Raw genomic sequence first — 18,807 nt, 5'->3', positions numbered from 1 at the left:
TCACTAATAAGACGTCTGGCAAAAAGTTCAGCACCAACATTGATTTAGTACCTAAGTTTGTACTAAGCGCAGGAGAAGTGACAGCGGCCGAGTGTAAATGTGGCTTAGAGAATAGAAATGTGGGGTTAGACAATGTCATTGTCAAGAATGACAATATTAAAGTGGTTAGGTTAGTGAGTAAAGTGAAAAATAAAGTACGAAGAAAGGAAAGGAACGAAATAAATAATAGAACTCGGTAGATACCTACAAACCTAGTTTAATCAGGTTTTATCAAATGAATAAGAAAGAAAACACTTGGTTTCGTATCGTCTTTTTTTATTAATCGTAATTTAATAAGTTGATTACTTGAAACAAGTCTTTAAAAATGTCTATACATAGAATACTGTGCCGAGCATGTTTCATTCGAACGATCTTTCCAAAAAATAAAGTGCGGTGTAAAGGATCTAATTTCCAAGGGGAAAGCCCACTTAAAAATCTTCTGAACGATGCCAGCTCTTTTGGAGAAGGGCAACAGCGCGAGCCAGCGCTGGAGTGGGCCACACAGCCATACGCGGCGCGGCCGGGTTCCGGCGGGGACGAGACAGAACACCGCACGCCGTCACAGGAGACCACCGTGCTACTGTTCCCAGGGCAAGGCTCGCAGCGCGTGGGCATGGGCCGTTTGCTCGCCGACATTCCTGCCGCCCGAGAACTCTATGACCTAGCATCTAGTGTCGTTGGGTAACACTTTCAAGCTTACTACAATATCAAACTCATAATTTATTCGAATCTAATTTGCCTATAATTGTGAGATTCCCTCTATTATGGTTGAGCTAGCGATGGCTGACCCATGTGTCAACTCATGAATGGGTGCTGCCAGAGGGAACTGGTTATCTCTTTTCTCATATATTTTTGTGTAAGTTAATTTGTAAGTTTGTTAATTTGTAGCACTCGATCATATCACTCAATCATAACCTTTTGATACCGTTTTGATATACCTTTTGACTATGTACATTATGTATTTTTATATATTATTAGAAAAAAACATTGTAAGAAACAATAATGGTAAGCCCTTCTGGCATGATAGGGATCAACACTGTTCAAATTAGTTTCTTTCGGCATCTCTTCTCAGCAGTGGTCGTTCTGAAATGCCAGTAGTTTGTAGCTTGTGAGAAATAACTATAAATATAAAAATTGACGAGAAAAAGTGCCTGTGAAGGTCTAATTTCTGAATAAATGATTTGAATTTAGATGGAACGTGTGGCGCGTGTGCACGGAGGGCCCGGCGGAGGAGCTGGCGCGGCGCTGCCAGACGGCGGTGGTGGTGACGTCGCTGGCGGCGCTGGAGCGCGCGCGCGAGCTGCGGCCGAGCGCCGTGGAGCGCGTGCGCGGCGCCGCGGGGTTCTCGCTGGGTGAGCTGGCGGCGCTGGTGTTCGCGCGCGCGCTGCCGCTGGAGCGCGCGCTGCAGCTGCTGGAGCTGCGCACGGCCGCTATGCGCGCCGCCGCACAAGAGCGACCCGGCGGCATGCTCACAGTTTGTTCATTTCCGCTCTCTATCTAAATCAAATAAGTCCCCTCCTTTCCTGGAATGAAAGGTAGTCTAGTCCTTCCCCGTACTTTTAAAATAGCTATAATGTAGCTATAATAACGTAATTATATAATTGGGATGAGTAGAACTTTTGAAGGTAATCTGAACATCAGGTGTGGCTGGCTGCAGACGCTCGACTGCCGCTAGCGCTGAAAGCGGCTCAGGAACATGCGACAGAGTGCGGGGTCGTCGACCCCGTGGCGCAGATTGCCAACTATCTCTATCCCAACTGCAAGGTCGTTGCTGGCGATGAGGCGGTTTGTAACTTTATTATCCTTACATATTATAAAACAAAGTCCTCTTCCGCGTCTGTCTGTTCGCGAGTTTCGCGACATTTTTAATAATGATGTAAATTCGTCCTCCTAATTTTTAATATATGTATAAGACCTATATTTGTTAATTTACGTCCTTGGAGAAAAGGCTGAGGTGAAGTTTGTTGCGCCGCTTCTTCACCTGCGCTTTGGAAGCAGTAGACTTAGTTTGAGTAATTTTTTTGACGTCAATAAGTGATGTATAAATTGAATAAAGAATTTTGAATTTGATAAACACAAAAACTACTGCACGGATTTTCATGCGGTTTTCACCAATGTGTGTGGAAGTGATTCCTGAGGAAGGTTCAGGGGTATAATTTATCATGTTTTTACCAGAGCGAAGACGTGACTGGCCGCTAGTTATGAATTAACTAATATTCGGTTGGAAGTCTTCAATAGTACTGTGTGTATACAGAAATAGGATTCGATGTCAGGAAGGTTTTTCTGTGTTTCTCAGGCTTTGAAATGGCTGGAGTCGAACGGGTCCAAGTTCGGGATCCGTCGCTGCGCGCGCGTGGAGGCCGAGGGCGCCTTCCACACGCCGCTCATGCACAAGGCGCAGCTAGCTCTGCGAGAGGCGCTACAGAGTATTGAGGCATGTTCAACCTTGCTCTTAAAATTTATTAAACTTGTATCACTTGACAGTAGCTATCATATTTAGATTTAGCATTCATTGCATTCTGGGACAAAGCCAAAGCATTTATCAGCCAAAGGTAGTATTATAAATACGGTGAAATGTAGTCCCGCCTTGAAAAATGGTCTTTCATGTTGAAGAGCCCGAGCGACGTGTGACACTGGACCAGCCGCTGCCGCACTGGGCCAAACCCTTTTGAAAGCAACGGGCGCGACCGGCGTCCCTCGGATTCTAGTATACCAGCAGTTTGCCTTTCAACCTACAGTTATTTAACTTCACGAAACCAGTTGCCTAAAGCCATTTAGGAGAAGACGCATACACGCTAGTGCGTAACTTCTTTCACCGGAAGCAAGTGTTGTTCTACACGAGTATACAATACTAATTGTCAACTTGTCTAACATTCTACTTGCGGCAAAAATATTTTTTTGTATGTATGATGTGTGTAACGCGATAACTTTCCAATCTTTTTCCACTGATTTCGAGATAAAAAATTAGTGGCGTGGTTCAGGTGTCGCGGCCCCTCGTGCCGGTGGTGTCGTGCGTGGACGCGCGCGCGCACGGCGCCGCAGCCGACGTGCGGCGCACGCTGGCGCGGCATGTGGCGCGCCCTGTGCGCTGGGAGCAGGCGCTGCACGCGCTCTACGCCAGACCGAGAGGGGAACACTTCCCTCTCACTCTCGCGCTCGGACCCGGCGCCGCGCTGCGCTCCACGCTGCGGCAGGTCAACGCCCGCGCCTGGGACTGCTCCGTGCAGATCGATGTGTGACAGAGACAAATACACGTGACGGCGGAAATCACTACGAAACGAAGGTCGGAGACGCGAATTCAAAGAATCGACGTTTTAAGAAAATAAACAGACTAATAAAATAATATTTTTAATCACTTATGTATTATTTCATTAACTACGGTAAAGAGATATACTTTCGCCTATCAAAAATAAATATTAACAATCGATTCTAAGACAAGATTCCTATACATTGAGAGGGTTGAGGGTGGGCACGCCGCCGCCGGCGGCCACGTCCTGGCCGAGGCGCGAGAGGCGCTCGTACTGCTTCAGCGCGCGCGTGTCGCGAGTGGCCGCCAGCGCGCTGGGCACGCGCGCCAGCGCCTCGTCCGCCCACGCGGCCGCCAGCCGCAGCTCGTGCGCCGCCGCCGGCAGCGACAGCCGCGCCGCGCGCGACGCCCGCGACAGCACCGTCGCCGTCGTGTACAGGTCGATGGCGGCCGACGCCAGTCTGTTCAGCACGAACTGCTCGTCCACGATGCCGCGCCCGTACTTCACGAGAGCGGCTTCCACGCCGCGACCGAACTCCTGCAACGGTGAAAACCCTTTCATCGACGTCCGAACGGAACGCGAAGCGATAACATAGAGATCGTCGTCGTTCCTTCGTCTACTCAAGAGTTAAGGAAGAGTAGAGTTGTTTAGTCGCACCTGCACGGCCTTCTCGAGCTCGAGCGCGGGCGCGCGCAGCTCCGCGGCCACCAGCGGCGCGGCGGCGGGCCCGCGCCGGAGCCCCACGGCCGCCGACGCGCGACGCGACGCCTCGCTGAAGATCAGCCCGAGGTTGGCGGCCGGGTTCTTGAACGCGCGCTGCAGCTCCTGAGGGCACGACCGTGTACTACGAATGTACTATCTATCATTGTATATGTATATCCGCGGTGCACTACTATATGAAATGCCTTCAAACTTAAAAATTACATAACGGAGTTGTACAATTTCAAAATAGTGAAATAATACAAAACCCAGTTTAAATATTCAAAGAAGATAAATATGATCTTTTTTTAATATTCCATAATACTAAGTGTAAGAACGTATTTCTAGAGTTATGTTAAGCATGTGGCACCGAGATAGTAAATAGAAGTAACCTGCAGATGAGAGCCGGCGAACTGGATGCCGGTGAGAGCGACGAACAGCCGCAGGATGTCGTTGGTGCCCTCGAAGATGCGGAAGATGCGAAGATCACGCAGCACTCGCTATATGCAAACATTATATTAATCAACTTTTACTACTTTTATCTATAAAATATTGTACAAAATGCATTATTTAATTTCATTAGCATTGTCAAACTGCAATGAAAAATAATAGAGAATATGTCGAATGCGTCATGTTACCTCGAGACCTGTCGCCTTCATGAATCCCATCCCGCCGAGGATCTGGATCGCCTCATCCGTCACCGTCCACGCAGCGTCCGACGCGAACACCTGACAAAAATCAATACTTTAATATAAGAAGATCGTTCACTAATAGAGAACAAAGGATATAATGGTTTATAACTGTGTGCGGTCAAACAAAATGAATTATTTTTGTTATAGATTGGAAATAACATAATACAAGGTCAACTTTATATAGTGTTCTGTATAGAGTGTTTCGTTACATGATTTTTGCTGATAGCGGCTCCAAAATGCGACTGCGTCACGCAGTAACGAAAGGACTGATACACTACGACATTACAATACCTTGCTGATGGCGGCCTCGAGGTGGTAGTCCTGGCAGCCCGAGTCCATGTTGCCGCTCACCATGTAGGCCAGCGACTCCGTCACATACTGTAATGTGCTCATGCGCGCCAATTTCTCCTGCAGATACGATCGACATGTATGTTTATTTCAAACTCTGCGTATAATGTATTAGCGAATGTATCGATAGACACTGACCTGGATGGTGCCGAACTCGACGAGCCGCTTGCCGAACTGCACGCGCGTGGCCGCGTGCTCAGCCGCCTGACGCACGGCCGCGCGCTGCGTGCCCGCCAGCGCCGCCGCCATGCCGAACCGTCCGTTGTTCAGGATGTTCATCGCCACCTGCGCCCGACCGCACGGTACACACGGTGCTCTCACATTTTTCCTAACTAATTAAAGGGGCGATTTCCTGACATTTAATCTGTACTAATATTTTTTGAATACATTGATACCGGACTTTATGAACGAGAAGGCTTGCTTTCCTATCGAGGCCCACGAGTTTGAAGAAATAGAAATAAGAAGAAATACGCAATCATTCGTCATAATAAATACAAAGGTCAGTCTTCAAATGAACTAATCGAGGTCTCTGCTTATCTAAGTCTACCTACTGATCTTGTGTAGATATACGAACAACGCGGATACACCTCTTATCGATATTTATATTATGAAAACGTGATGTTATCAGAAATACAAGGAAAAAAAATCTCAGTCATATTATTTCTTTTCGGGTAAAGTTTTCCAGTAGGTAGTTAAGTCAGTGAGAACCACGGAATTAACATAACACAACCACCAGGACATCCAATGTGAATCTGTACGATACGTACGATTGTTCGGCGTCACGGAAGTCTAATAAGAAAGCAGTGTACGTTACTCCAGCTAGAAAGTAGCTCCTATAGAGAAATATGAGTGGAACGTATGATTAGTGCCTAATCAACTATGTATGTGCCTGTTGTAGTTTTGGTAAAGAAAAAACTATTTCTGATGGAGTAACGTTGTTCTAGCAAGAAAAATCGGAGAAAGAAATATTGTTCATGGTCAGATAGCTTATGTGTGTGGAAGTATGTGCGGTGAAAATATAAATCGTGGGTGTTCGTTCAGATTATCGAGATACTGAGGTTTTTGCTGGAGTAACATTTTGCAAAATCGAGTTTCTCTTAAACCAAGAGTTCAAACAAACTTCGTGTACATGCGTACCTGTAAGTACGCATGTCCACGAAGTAACTCTTCATTTGTGCTCGTGGCACGTAGAATTGCATATTGTAATAATAATCCAATATACACCAATAGTCCATATTGTCCAAATTTGCTGTAATAAATTTTACTTGATTTTTATTTTGAACTTTGTTTTTTTATTTGTTTTATTTATGGCATCCGTGGAAGACCAGCGCCGTGGCTCACACCACGGCATATGCTGAGCGGGCATCGTTTTGTCTCAAGCAATTACATTTGTTTTTATTTGTACTGTGCTGTCTTTCAATTAGATTTATGAAAATACTTAATATTTACGAGAGATAGCACTTTTTTGAAAAACTGAAAAATAATCGCAATAGAGCGCTGAAATGAGAAAACCCATAAGTCCATTAAAAACGTAAAGTGTTGGTTCATCCGTTATTGAATTATGGCACTAAAAGTGTCAACGGCGCTATCATTAGTTTGACGTCGACAAACAAGAAATCGGGTCAACCTAAAAAGCGCGGGCGTGAACCAAAAGATAGTGCATATATAGTCAAATAAGTCAGTGAACAATATCAGCTTGAAATGTATCGTATGTAAAAAGAACAAAACATGCAAACAACGCCTGGTCATCCGACCAAATTCTAATGATTACAGGACTAAAGCAGGGCCATTTCTTAAATATGTTTTTATTTACCGTGTTCAATCGAATTAACAAGTTTAAAAAGTGTTTACGTCTAGCTTCCTTGTGCTCAAACTAAAAGTATATATAGTATAAATATCTCAAATATTAAACAAGAGAGACGAAGCAATATTGAAATACAGGAAATAAAAAAGATGCAGCGAACCTTGAACCCGTTGCCGACGCCGCCCAGCACGCAGCGCACCGGCACCTTCACGTCCTCGTAGTACACCTCCGTGGTGTTGGAGCAGCGGATGCCCATCTTGTTCTCCGGCGGGCCCGACGACACTCCGCCGAACCCGCGCTCCACTATGAACGCGGTCACCTGGCCGCCCACACCGAAATCTCATTTATCAGGCCACACACTATCAATCATATTAATATTTAAAGGGGCTCCCATACAACGAATTACAGATAATAGTATGGAACCCTTCGTCCTTTGGCACGTTTTATTCAAATTATTATTTACCACGTGTTTTATTAACATTTCAGCAAAAATTTTTATTATAAAGCAACCGGCGTTTGATCGCGACATCGAACGCGCGTAAAAAGTCCACTTTAGACGTTCCCGTGAGTATTTCGAGGAATTTTCTCTACTTCTCACTTCTATAGGCACTCCTTCAACGACGTTCCTAATTTGAACTTTGTACCCCAGGCTGTTTCGGCTGTGCGTTGATAGATCAATCAGTTATTCTTTTATATATAAAGAAAAAAGATAATTTATTACTATTATTAGAGTATACCTTGTCGACAGTCTTGCCGTCCTTCTCGACCGGCGTCTGCGCGAACACGGTCATGATCTCAGCGATGCCGCCGTTGCTGATCCAGATCTTGGACCCGTTCAGGATGAAGTGCTGGCCGTCCGGAGACAACACTGCACGAGTCCTATAATACAAAATAAGCTTTATATTCACCTCCCGGTATGAAAAAAATAATTTCTTGGCATTTTAAGGTGTTTTCATTTCACTCTTACGTCTATTGTGTATGTTTTTATTTCAATAAATTTATATATTTCGATTAATAGTTGATAATTGGGCAATAATTTTTGATAATAAAATATGCCTAAACGAAAATCGACATTAAAATGATCAGACTATTCGAAAAAATAAACAAAATGTTATTTTTTTCTGTATTATTTATTGCGATAAATAATCGAAAATCAACAAGGATATATTTCAACAATCCAACTGGATTGTTATATCTATACTATTACTATAAAGTGGTAAGCGTTTGTGAGTTTCTGACTTTGTGAGTTTGTTTGTTTGAGGCGAGTAATCTCCAAAACTACCGAACCCATTTCAAAAATTCTTTCACCATTAGAAAGGTACATTATTCATGATTGCTATAGGCTATATTTTATCTAAAAGTTCCCACGGGAACGAAGCCCCGGGCAACATCTAGTGACTAATATTTTAGCTGATTTTTTCAGTAATTATAATTAAGTTAAATTATGGAAGGAGTTATTTGAAATTATTGATGCAAAGTCTTAAACGGGAATGATAATTTTACTAAAAATAAGTATATAATCGCAAATTTTTAATGGAATGTAACGATATGAAAGATAGGTCTTTCTGTTCAATGTACTTCATAGGCTCAAATTCTATAGAAAAATTGCAATTCCTTGCGCACTATACTCGTACGCAAACACTTCCATAAAATTGTTACAGTATACATTGTAATAAAAATGATTAGTTACTTGATAGAACCAGCATCGGACCCTGAGGAGGGCTCAGTGAGGCAGAAGGCGGCGTACTGTCCTCCGGTGACCCGCGGCAGGTACTCGGCCTTCTGCTCCGGAGTCCCGAACAGCAGGATGCCCTTGAAGCCTATGGACTGGTGGGCGCCCAATGTGATCCCTACACCTAAGTCGTTCGCGCCTACTATCTGCGTCCAAGATAAAATCGGCTTTGAGTCACATTAATTTTTCTAGTAAGTGATATTGTTTGAAATTTTCTCACACTTATCTTTCAAACTGCCAAGTATCTCAATTCACATTACTACATTTAAGAAAGAGATAAGATATTGGCAGGTGCATGCAAGTCTTCATTTTCCAATAATGTCAAGCAGTCTGTATAGTCTGATATCAAGTAAAGTAAGTTTCTTCTGTTTGAACTGTGCTCTTTATAATTTAATCATTATAATATGACCTGCACTTATGATAAAATAATCAAGAAATGTAAACTAAATTGAAAATTGTAATGTGATGCTATTGTAAACATTAAAGGTTTGTATGATTAACGTTTGATAGGTTTAATATACCTCGACGAGGCGCGCGTACTGCGTGTTGGAGAGGCCGAGGCCGCCGAGGTCGGCCGGCACTTGCAGCCCGAACGCTCCGAGCTCCCACAGCCCCGATAGAGTGCTCTCCTCGATCTGTGCCGTCGCGTCGTTCTTGGCGGGGTCGTTCACCTGAAATATATCCATTGGAAAATTGAATCATCATACTCATAGAATCGTATTCAGCAATGCTTGCAATAAATGCAAAAGCAATGCTTATTAATAAATTATGCCCAAAAAGGGCTTTACTAACACTTGTGATAAATTAAAACATAATATTACCTCCTCGAAGAACTTCTCAACAGGTGGCACTAGTTCATTGAGCATCTGTTTCTGGTCATCGGAGAGGGGTTCGGGGTAGGGGAACACCTGCGCAGGCTCTAGCAGCCCGCGGAACAGGTTCAATGTGAAAGACGCGGACTCGCGCGGCGCCGGCCGACTGCGCGACGCCGCCGCCGCTGTTGTTGCAGCTGATGATGATGATCTGATACAACATAACTCATAGTTATTGCTAATATATGTAAAATTACATAGATGTAACGGTTATGAATTATAGACTAAATGTATGAAAATATGTGACTTTATATAAGCAGATAGTACATTGCTTTCACATTCTTATTTTGTTAATGTAAGTAAAGCCAGGTCTCCAATAAAAGTATTTTTTAAACATTCAACATAAAGAATATCAATAGCTAAGAATACAACTCCCGGGTTCTCCCATATTTATATCTATACTTGCTAATAACAATAATATTTCATACTCCTTTCTTCATACTACTTCATATTACTTTCATCTACTTAGAATATTAATCTGAAATATGTAAGGAAAAAACAAATCAAAGTCCAAGTTCATTCGCCAGCTATGATATTTGGCATTGATCAACAATATGTACAGACAGATAGCAGGAATGTAGTCCAAGTGCAAAGTCCAAGGCGAGAGTTCTAAGGGCAAGTAGGTGATCTAGGAGCGACCTGGACTGAATATAACTGTGAAACTCACCTGCATAGTTGTTGACGGTTGCCCGAAAGGCAATGCTTTGCACATTTCACCAAGTTGCTGCCTTTCATTTTAAATTTATTTATGCAAAACCAAAATATCGTTATACACACACAACTTAATACACTTCCAATAAAAAAATGACTAGAAAAGCATAATTAGGGCAGTTTGCACTTTAACCCTAACACAGGTTGGAAATAAAAAGTTAATAAAAAGTTTTAATTCGATTTATCAAGTTTACTTTCGTACCAAGTCCCAAATTCCCAATAGCAACCAGCGAGCGAGTCGTCTGTCAAGTCAAGCACAATCACAAACTAAAAAGAGGTATGTACCAGTGTCGCTAGATAACAATTATGAATTCTCCCCAAATCCTTACCGGAATTCCCCCAAAAATTCGGTATTTTAAGCCCCCACTGTTTGAAAATTTTATTTATTAGGAATGAAGTATGATTTAATTTATAATTTGACAGATAACAATTATGAATTCTCCCTAAATCCTTCTCGGAATCCGCTTAAAAATTCGGTATTTTACTGTTTGAAAATTATATTTATTGGGAAGGAAGTAAGATTAAATTTATTATTTAGCATACGAAAAACGGCAATGGCGTATTGGAGGTTTGGCTGACTGATCAACAACTTGGTAGTCACTCGGCTGACATCAGATAGTCAACAGCACATCAAGTTATCCTGCATGATACTCTATGGCGCTGTAATAGCGACGAGTTTGCCATGAATTTTGGTAGGTTGATGTGCTGGTTACTGTACACCGTCATGTCAATGTTGTACGTATGTGTGAGTCCCTATACGTACTGCGTTCAGATTTCAGATCGTTAAGCAATTAAATTGCGTTCAGTCATAATTTTCTTTTATCTATTAATCTTTTTCAAAAACCCCGAACAATCCCCCATGCCCATTGTATTCCCCCCCCCCCTCCCCCGCAAAACCCCCCAAAGAATCTATCACCCCAAAATTCCCCCCGAGAGCTGAAAATACCCCCAAATTTGGGGGGAATCCTTCCCATCTGGCATCACTGGAGGTACTCACTACGGAGATTGTGTGTTGTGTTGTCATCATATCTTTTTTTTCTTTTCCTCTTTATGACAATCAAACTTCTTCAATAGAGCTTATTTTGCCAGTGTCTAGTTACATTGTTATTAGGCGATAGGATAGGACTAGCGGCGGTGTTGAAGGATGAGGGCAATAAATACGTATATTATCATTATGTTAGTATAAATAAATAGTGTTAAAGGTAAATATTATGTTAAGGGGAAGAAAGAAAAGAAGCAAGAGCTTTATTATCACGGAATAACAAACTTCACGTTTCATATATTTCAGTAAAGGAATCACAAGGAAGAGGAGCACGGAGTTCTATAAGGAACTGGTAAAGAGGTTTTGATATTGTGGACATTTTAACAAAAGATGATCAATATCACCTTCTTCTAAAGCCTAGTCACATAATATCTTCACTAAGAACACCGATTCTTTGTAAATGAGTAGCAATACAACAATAACCAAATCTAAGTCTACATATGGTAGAAGTAACCTTTCTATAAAAAAAAACAAGGTTTTAGAGTTCTGCATTAAGGCGTCGATGTCCTGACTAGACCCCTCCCATCTAGAGTTCCATTCGTCATTATATCATATCATGATGTATTTCACCGCAGAGTGAGTAGATACTCCGTCGGAGTATCTACTAATTCCATGATGTACACACAATAACCCTGTTAGTCATAAAAGGATAAAGCATATTATAAGCTGAAGTATGTTTTGTCACAAACTTAGATCATTTAAGTCACAAAATATACTTTAGCTTAGAGTATGCTTTATCCACATATATAAAAACATTTAAAATTTGTGGATTGATCTTTTTTAATTATAACATAAACAGGGAATATTTAGAATATGTCAAAAAAGGTCTCACGTTGTATGGTTTATAAATACATGGAATTAACGGAGTACACAGACCTACAATACTAATAGGGCATATTACGCAAAGCTCATCTCAGATGGCGCTACTGGTACAACTAGGGTTAACAGTAACAGTGTAACAAATATTGCCAATGGAGGCAAAAAGCGCCAATTTTCAATATTTTTGAAGATTTACGCCTAAAATACCTTCTTCGCAATCGTGGTGTGAGTAAAAGAAAAAAAAAAGGACTTAGTGGATTATTGAATAGACTTAAACAAAGAGTTAAAATACAATACGAATTTGCTAAATTATTAAAGTCCATTGTACTTTGTATTGTGTCCATTGTTGTAAAACACAATACCTTTATTATAATATTGAACACTATTAATATCACATTGCATTATTTGTGGGATTGGGATATGTATGTTATTTTTGACCACCACATCTTCAATGTAATCAATTAACCACTTCCACCCAAAAACTTTTCAAATCAAAAATATTAACACAAAAATCGTCTATAGGGGTTAACTTCATATACGACGGCACATATTTGATTTTTTGTTTGACGTTTAGCAACTCTTTATCGCCTTTGAGTACACTTTTAAGACTAGTTTTCGTCCATGAGAAAACTGATTGGCCCGTTGATCTCCGAAACTACTGAGATTAAACCAAAGATATGCCTAGCTAAGATCTAATATTTGTGTTAAAACCTAGTTCGTTGATTTACTTTTTGGGTAGTGTTCTTTGTGTGTCTCCTTTGCCTTTCAATTTCATACGGATGTCTAAATTTAAAAAAATATTTGTCAAATTTTGACAATTTGAATACATAGCTACCTATGTATATTCTATCAGGGTTAGGTACCTACTCATTTTCTTCTACTCCTCTAAAATAAAGCTAAAACTGTTTTAATAAAATGTTTGATAAGGAAAGGATATTCATTAGTAATTAGTTAATATGAGTACAGTAGTAATAATTATCTTCTGACGAAGGGATACTATTACTCTTATCTAAATCAGGTTATAAAAACAAAATGAAATTGGTAAGTAATTTACAATCATCTTTATGCTTCAATTACTTGATTTCTCTTATATCCAGCTGACTCTAATATAAAATTGTAGTACTGCCTGAGTAGCGACGCGGCGAAGCCGTGCTTCGTGCTGTCGTTCAAAGAGTTGTTGATAATGCTGGATTGTGGGCTGTCGGCACACTCGGTGCTGAACTTCCTCCCGCTGCCGCCCGTGCCCAGCACGAGGCTCGCTTCTCTGCCCAACTACACGCCGCCGCATCTCAATGACCCTCTGCTAGAAGGGGTTTGTGTTCTTTACTATCAATATTCGCCACATTGTTTCCACCCATTATTTTTGACTGGATACACCATGATTATTCAATTATGTTATTTATTTATTGAATAATAGACACTTGAATGCAGCTTTTACCTTTGATCTTATGTGTTTAACTGTTATGTCTCAATCATTGTATTATTTCCCTGAGAAGGTCTCCTACATAGTTGTAGCTTGTGATACTTGAAATAATTTTTTCCAGAAAATAATGTATTGATTACCTGGTAAAATTGCAGGAATTAAAAGAATGTTGTGGACGTGTGTTTGTGGACAGTATACCGGAATTCTGCCCACCTTTGGATAAGGTGGTTGATTTCTCCCAGTTGGATGTGATTCTCATCTCTAACTACACTTGTATGATGGCACTACCATTCATCACAGAGGACACCGGCTTCAAAGGGCAGGTTTATGCCACTGAACCCACCTTGCAAATTGGCAGGTAATACTGTTTTTTGATTTGTAGTAGATTTCTAGTGTTAAATAAATATCTTCAAAATTTATTTATACAAATAACTATCCCTGGTTGACTGGAAGAGATCCCTTCATGGGATAAGTCTGCTATTATATATTTACCTTATTGTGTATGCAGGTGTTATTTGTACATAAATAATAAGGATATTGCAAACAAATAATTGAAAATTGAGCATTTTTCGGCACCTGCCAATACATGGATCAGCTATAAAAAGCAAATGCAAATTTATGCATCACATGTATTTTATAAGGCGTCAACACCAGATTCAAATTTATTGTAACCATTTTTACAGAAAGAAAGTAAATGAATCAGGACAAATAAAATGTGAGATCTGTTAGTTTGTTTGAGAGCAACTTCACAAGAATACAAGAAACAGAAAAAGCACTAACAACTTTATGGGATACTTTGTAAATAATATTGTTGGGTCAGGTTCTATTTGGAGGAGTTGGCGTCGTGGGTGTCAGGCGCGGGCGGAGGCGGCGGCGGGCGCGCGCGGCGCTGGAAGGAGCTGCTGCACGTGCTGCCGCCGCCGCTGGCGCTGGCCGCGCGCCCGCGCGCCTGGCGACGGCTGTTCGCGCCCGCCTGCGTCGCCCGCGCCCTCGCCCGCGTGCGCGTGGTCGGCTACGACGAGCGCGTCGACATCTACGGCGCGCTCGACGCCACCGCCGTCTCCTCGGGCTTCTGTCTCGGCTCCGCCAACTGGGTACTGCGCTCCGCACACGAGAAGGTGGCGTACGTGAGCGGCTCGAGCACTCTCACGACGCACCCGCGGCCGATCAACCAGACGGCGCTGCGCGGCGCGGACCTGCTGATCCTGGCGGCGCTGACGCAGACGCCGGCGCACAACCCCGACCACATGCTGGGCGACCTCTGCGTGCACGCGACCGTGACGCTGCGCGCGGGCGGCTGCGTGCTGTGCCCCGTGTACCCCAGCGGCGTGCTGTACGACCTGCTGGAGTGCCTGTCGGCGCACCTGGACGGCGCGGGGCTGGCGCATGTGCCGCTCTACGTGGTGTCGCCCGTGGCCGACTCCTCGCTCGCCTACAGCAACATCCTGGCAGAGTGAGTGCCGACACTGACGCCGCGACACGCGACGCGATGTCGGCTGCCCGTGTGACACGTGTGTTTCCCGGCAGATGGGTGTCGGCGGGCAAGCAGGCGCGCGTGTACCTGCCCGAGGAGCCCTTCCCGCACGCGGCGCTGGCGCGCGCCGGCCGCCTCAAGCACGCCAAGGCGCTGCACGACGACGCCTTCAGCGCTGATTTCAGACAGGTAACGACGGTTCCTTTTTCTTCGATCGGTGCCAGTATCACTGGCTGTGTTAACAAATTATATCATTTTATTTGCGAGATTAAAAAATAATTTACCGTCCAGTGTCAACAGTCAAGTTTGGAATCCCTAGTATAGTCCTAGTTTTACTCCATATCCTCCCGTGAATGTCGTACGAGACGACTGAGGAATACATCTAGGCAGCTGATCGACAAAAATAGCATTCCTGATAACACCTTCAAAATTTTAAGGGTACTAATATTATCATATTTTTCCCTTTATCTACATTGTTGATTCTAACTTCTTGCCAAATTTAATGATTCTAGGGGAACCGGAAGTACCATTGTAGGTTTTGAGTTTCCTGCAAAATTCCATAATTTTCAACATATATAGTCATATATTTTGAATGTGATGACATACAAGGCATTCCTGAGAAAAAGGGCCTTGACGGATGGACATTTGTTGTCTTATAAGGATCCTATGAAGTTTCCGTTTTTTCCTTGTGATGTACCGAACCCTAAAAATGTAATTATTTTTATACCAGCCGTGTGTGGTGTTCTGCGGACACCCGAGCCTGCGGTTCGGCGCGGCCGTGCACCTCGTGGAGCTGTGGGCGTCCAACCCCGCACACGCAATCATCTTCACAGGTCCGTGCATTATTTTATTAAGTACCCCTTTCCTAAAATGTTGTCACAATATCTCTTCCACAAAGTGCGAAGGACACTTCGGGTCTCTAAAATATCCCTTAGCACTATATTGATGCCGGTCAGTTTATGTGGTCTATTATCGTGTGGTTTCAATTCGTATTCAAGTCGTAGAGTAAAAAAGCAAGGGGCACTGAGTTAGCATTCGGTCAGCAGAGCCGGACTTCCCGTACACGGAGGCTCTGGCGCCATTCCAGCCGCTGAGCATGAAGGCGTTCCACTGCCCCATCGACACGTCGCTGAACTACTCGCAGGCCACCAAGCTGGTGCGCGAGCTGCGGCCGCGCGCGCTGGCGCTGCCGGAGCAGTATGCGCCGCCCGCCGCGCCGCGCGCCTCGCCGCTGCAGATCGACGTGCCCACGGTAACTGAACTACACATACACACACTACACTGACGTATCGCCCATTTATTTCAACATTTTATGAAAATAACAAAATTAAATTTTAAAATATATCACTCGACACACACTTATCCGGCCCAGCTCCAGAGCGACGTCCTTCAGGTCTTCGTTAGCTGCCTATTTGTTCGCTGATATACAGCCAGATTACTAATGTTATCTAGGATTACAAATAAACTAATTTTCGCATGGCAAAGTAAAGTCAGCTATTTTTATTTTATGGAAATAACTATCGAATTTAACTTTTTGTGCCTAGCCTTTAAGCTTAGCATACAACTTCGGCACGTAGTCGTCATATTGTGCGACATAAAAATTTCCAGCTATCGGCGTTCCGAGTTTGAAATCTTTAGAAAATTTCGAAATAGAAAACTTTCCTCTTTTATCCCCAGAATTATTGGGTAACTTTGGAACTTTGGAGAAGTTGCATTTTTCTGGCTGTTTGTAGAGAAGATATACGTAGCGATGGAGTCCAGTCCCTTTGGGAGGACCGGAGCCGATGTAGTCTGACAGCACCTCACCCTGGTCCAGGTTGCTGGCGAGGATGTTACCCACCAGCCAGTGGTGCCACTCCCTGAACTTGGGGTTCTCGCGGCTCGGCGCGTCCGGGTCCACCATGGCCAGAGTGTAGTACTCAGACTCCTTGGCGGCCCATTTCACGACAGGCTTATCTTTCACTTGAGTGGGAGTTAATTCTTTACCGATATCGAGACGAACACCACTCGTGAATTGAACATCAAGCATTTCAGAGGGGGCCGTATTTATAACATCAGGAACGATGCAATGTTGCTTGAAAAGAGCTTGTATATCAGACATTTTCTAGCGTAATTAATAAATATGACAAATTAAATACAATGTTTTATGAATTTTTAAATTGACTTTTTGAAGCGATATATGTACGGCACGTAAACAGGATTTTGCTAGGCAACAAAATTTTATTGATATCGTTTTTTTTTATGACAGACATAAAACCAAAGAGTATCGGTTATTTTTGTAAGACAATAAAATGCACTTATTTTGGTTTCAGTTCTGTGATGATGAATTAGTTGACTTGGTTCTTTTCGACACCTTTGACCCTTACAGAAACAAAATTTAAAAAACCTTGTAACATCCATTTGGGTTATTTTTGTTAAAACATATACATGCCAAATTTTAAGTCTATCAGTGAATAATTTTTTTTTATACAAACTTTTTCGCCTCTTTGACCCCTCTTCAGGGGTTGTTGAATTTTGAAAAATTCTTTTTTATCCGAGCGAGCACTATAGTAAAGTAACGTACCCTATGTCACTTAGAAATAATGTACGTATCATTCGTACGTCTTTAAGCGCAATCGATACCGAAGCCGGCGACGCCTAATATAGGCGTCGGCGGCTTCGGTGCGTGTTGCGGTCGAGTGAGTGCCGCGGTGCGGGTCGGTGCGGCAGGTGGTGGTGCGGCGCGGCTCAGCGCGCTCGGTGGGCCCGCGACGCCGCTGCGCGCGCGGCGCACTCAGCGCGGAGCTGGCGGCGCGCGCGAGCCCCGCCGACCTGCGCCCGGGGCTGCGCGCGGCGCCGCTCGCCGCCGCGCTGCGTCTGCGCGACTCCCGTCTCGAGCTGCAGCCGCCCCCGCGCGCGCAGCACGACTCCGACAGGTATCACACTTGTGCTTTTTGGAACGCCCCGATTTAAACGTGAGATAAGTACGTAAGCACTTTTACTAAAATCTTCGCCATAGTCTGTATCGGACTACAGTCGCGTATCTGGCTTATTTTATTCTTTATAAAATAACATCTATTGCAACATCATTTAAACTTCGAATTTCTATTTTTTTTCGCAGCTCCCAACCTACACTTCATTGGGGTGCGCTCGACGTAGACGCGTTAGTCCGAGCACTAGCACGCGAAGGCATCACCGAAGTGCGAGTGGAGCGCGGCGGCGGCGGGGCGGCGGGCGGGGCGGGCGGGGCGGGCGGGGCGGGCGGGGCGGAGGAGGGCTGCATCGTGCACTTGCCGCGTCACGACACGCTGGTGCACGTGGAGCGCCACGCCACGCACGTGTTCTGCGAGGGCCGCGGCGACGTGCGCCAGGCGCTGCGTCGGGCGATCACTGCTTGTTTGCAACACATTTGATGTCATGGAGGATGCCAATTATTATTAGCATTTGTAATTAACTAAAAAAGTCCATTAAAAATTATAATATAAAATAATATTGTTTGTGGTTTGTTCGTATGTTTTCTAATGATCCGGTGCGGATTGCACCAGTTGCATTATCGGATATCCGCCTATCCAGAACACAACTTTATTTTAAGAAACTATGCGGGTAAATAAATTAACAAAAACAATTTCCAGATAAATAAAACTATATTTATATTTCTTCAATCCATATTATACACCACATAAACGTTTTTACAATTATTAAGTAAAACACTACGTATCAACAATATCATGGAAAAAAGCTCGCACTTACATTTTGCTAATGTCGAGACCGGGTTGTGAAGTCGCCTTATTCACAAGCTTAAGTACACGCCCACTGCGGGAAAACGTGCATAGCGTGTTGTACCATTAGCATAATGTATTGTATTGTGTGAACACACATTGAACGTATAACATAAGCACGTTTTGGCCTGCAGTCGACGTTTTAA

At 43.4% G+C, this 18,807-nt stretch overlaps 4 protein-coding genes across 4 annotated transcripts; 2 read left to right on the top strand and 2 right to left on the bottom strand.

Moving 5' to 3' along the window:
- The first annotated feature begins 117 nt into the window (after positions 1–117).
- beg (bad egg) lies at positions 118–3,394 on the top strand. Its single transcript, XM_053755608.2, has 5 exons — positions 118–720; positions 1,231–1,513; positions 1,681–1,824; positions 2,336–2,473; positions 3,021–3,394. The coding sequence occupies exons 1-5, from the start codon at positions 365–367 to the stop codon at positions 3,276–3,278; spliced, it is 1,179 nt and encodes a 392-aa protein (XP_053611583.1). The 5' UTR covers positions 118–364; the 3' UTR covers positions 3,279–3,394.
- On the bottom strand, positions 3,372–10,422 carry Acadvl (Acyl-CoA dehydrogenase very long chain). The gene is made up of 12 exons (XM_053755593.2): positions 10,102–10,422; positions 9,384–9,585; positions 9,084–9,233; positions 8,521–8,708; positions 7,568–7,709; positions 6,991–7,149; positions 5,165–5,311; positions 4,970–5,086; positions 4,625–4,714; positions 4,379–4,486; positions 3,945–4,112; positions 3,372–3,824 (listed from the first exon to the last, which is right to left on the bottom strand). Exons 1-12 carry the CDS (start codon positions 10,167–10,169, stop codon positions 3,483–3,485), a joined length of 1,881 nt encoding a protein of 626 aa, XP_053611568.1. The 5' UTR covers positions 10,170–10,422; the 3' UTR covers positions 3,372–3,482.
- Positions 10,423–12,833: 2,411 nt separating this feature from the next.
- IntS9 (Integrator 9) lies at positions 12,834–18,384 on the top strand. The gene is made up of 9 exons (XM_053765608.2): positions 12,834–13,047; positions 13,127–13,318; positions 13,585–13,787; positions 14,250–14,882; positions 14,957–15,092; positions 15,634–15,736; positions 15,950–16,155; positions 17,613–17,818; positions 18,004–18,384. Exons 1-9 carry the CDS (start codon positions 13,039–13,041, stop codon positions 18,293–18,295), a joined length of 1,980 nt encoding a protein of 659 aa, XP_053621583.1. The 5' UTR covers positions 12,834–13,038; the 3' UTR covers positions 18,296–18,384.
- On the bottom strand, positions 16,181–17,610 carry LOC128681770 (protein D2-like). The gene has a single exon (XM_053765936.2). The coding sequence runs from the start codon at positions 17,002–17,004 to the stop codon at positions 16,444–16,446; it is 561 nt and encodes a 186-aa protein (XP_053621911.1). The 5' UTR covers positions 17,005–17,610; the 3' UTR covers positions 16,181–16,443.
- Positions 18,385–18,807: the final 423 nt, after the last annotated feature.

This window comes from Plodia interpunctella, chromosome 2, assembly GCF_027563975.2.
Source record: "Plodia interpunctella isolate USDA-ARS_2022_Savannah chromosome 2, ilPloInte3.2, whole genome shotgun sequence".
Taxonomy (NCBI): domain Eukaryota; kingdom Metazoa; phylum Arthropoda; class Insecta; order Lepidoptera; family Pyralidae; genus Plodia; species Plodia interpunctella.
This window is presented reverse-complemented; position numbering and strand designations above follow the sequence as displayed.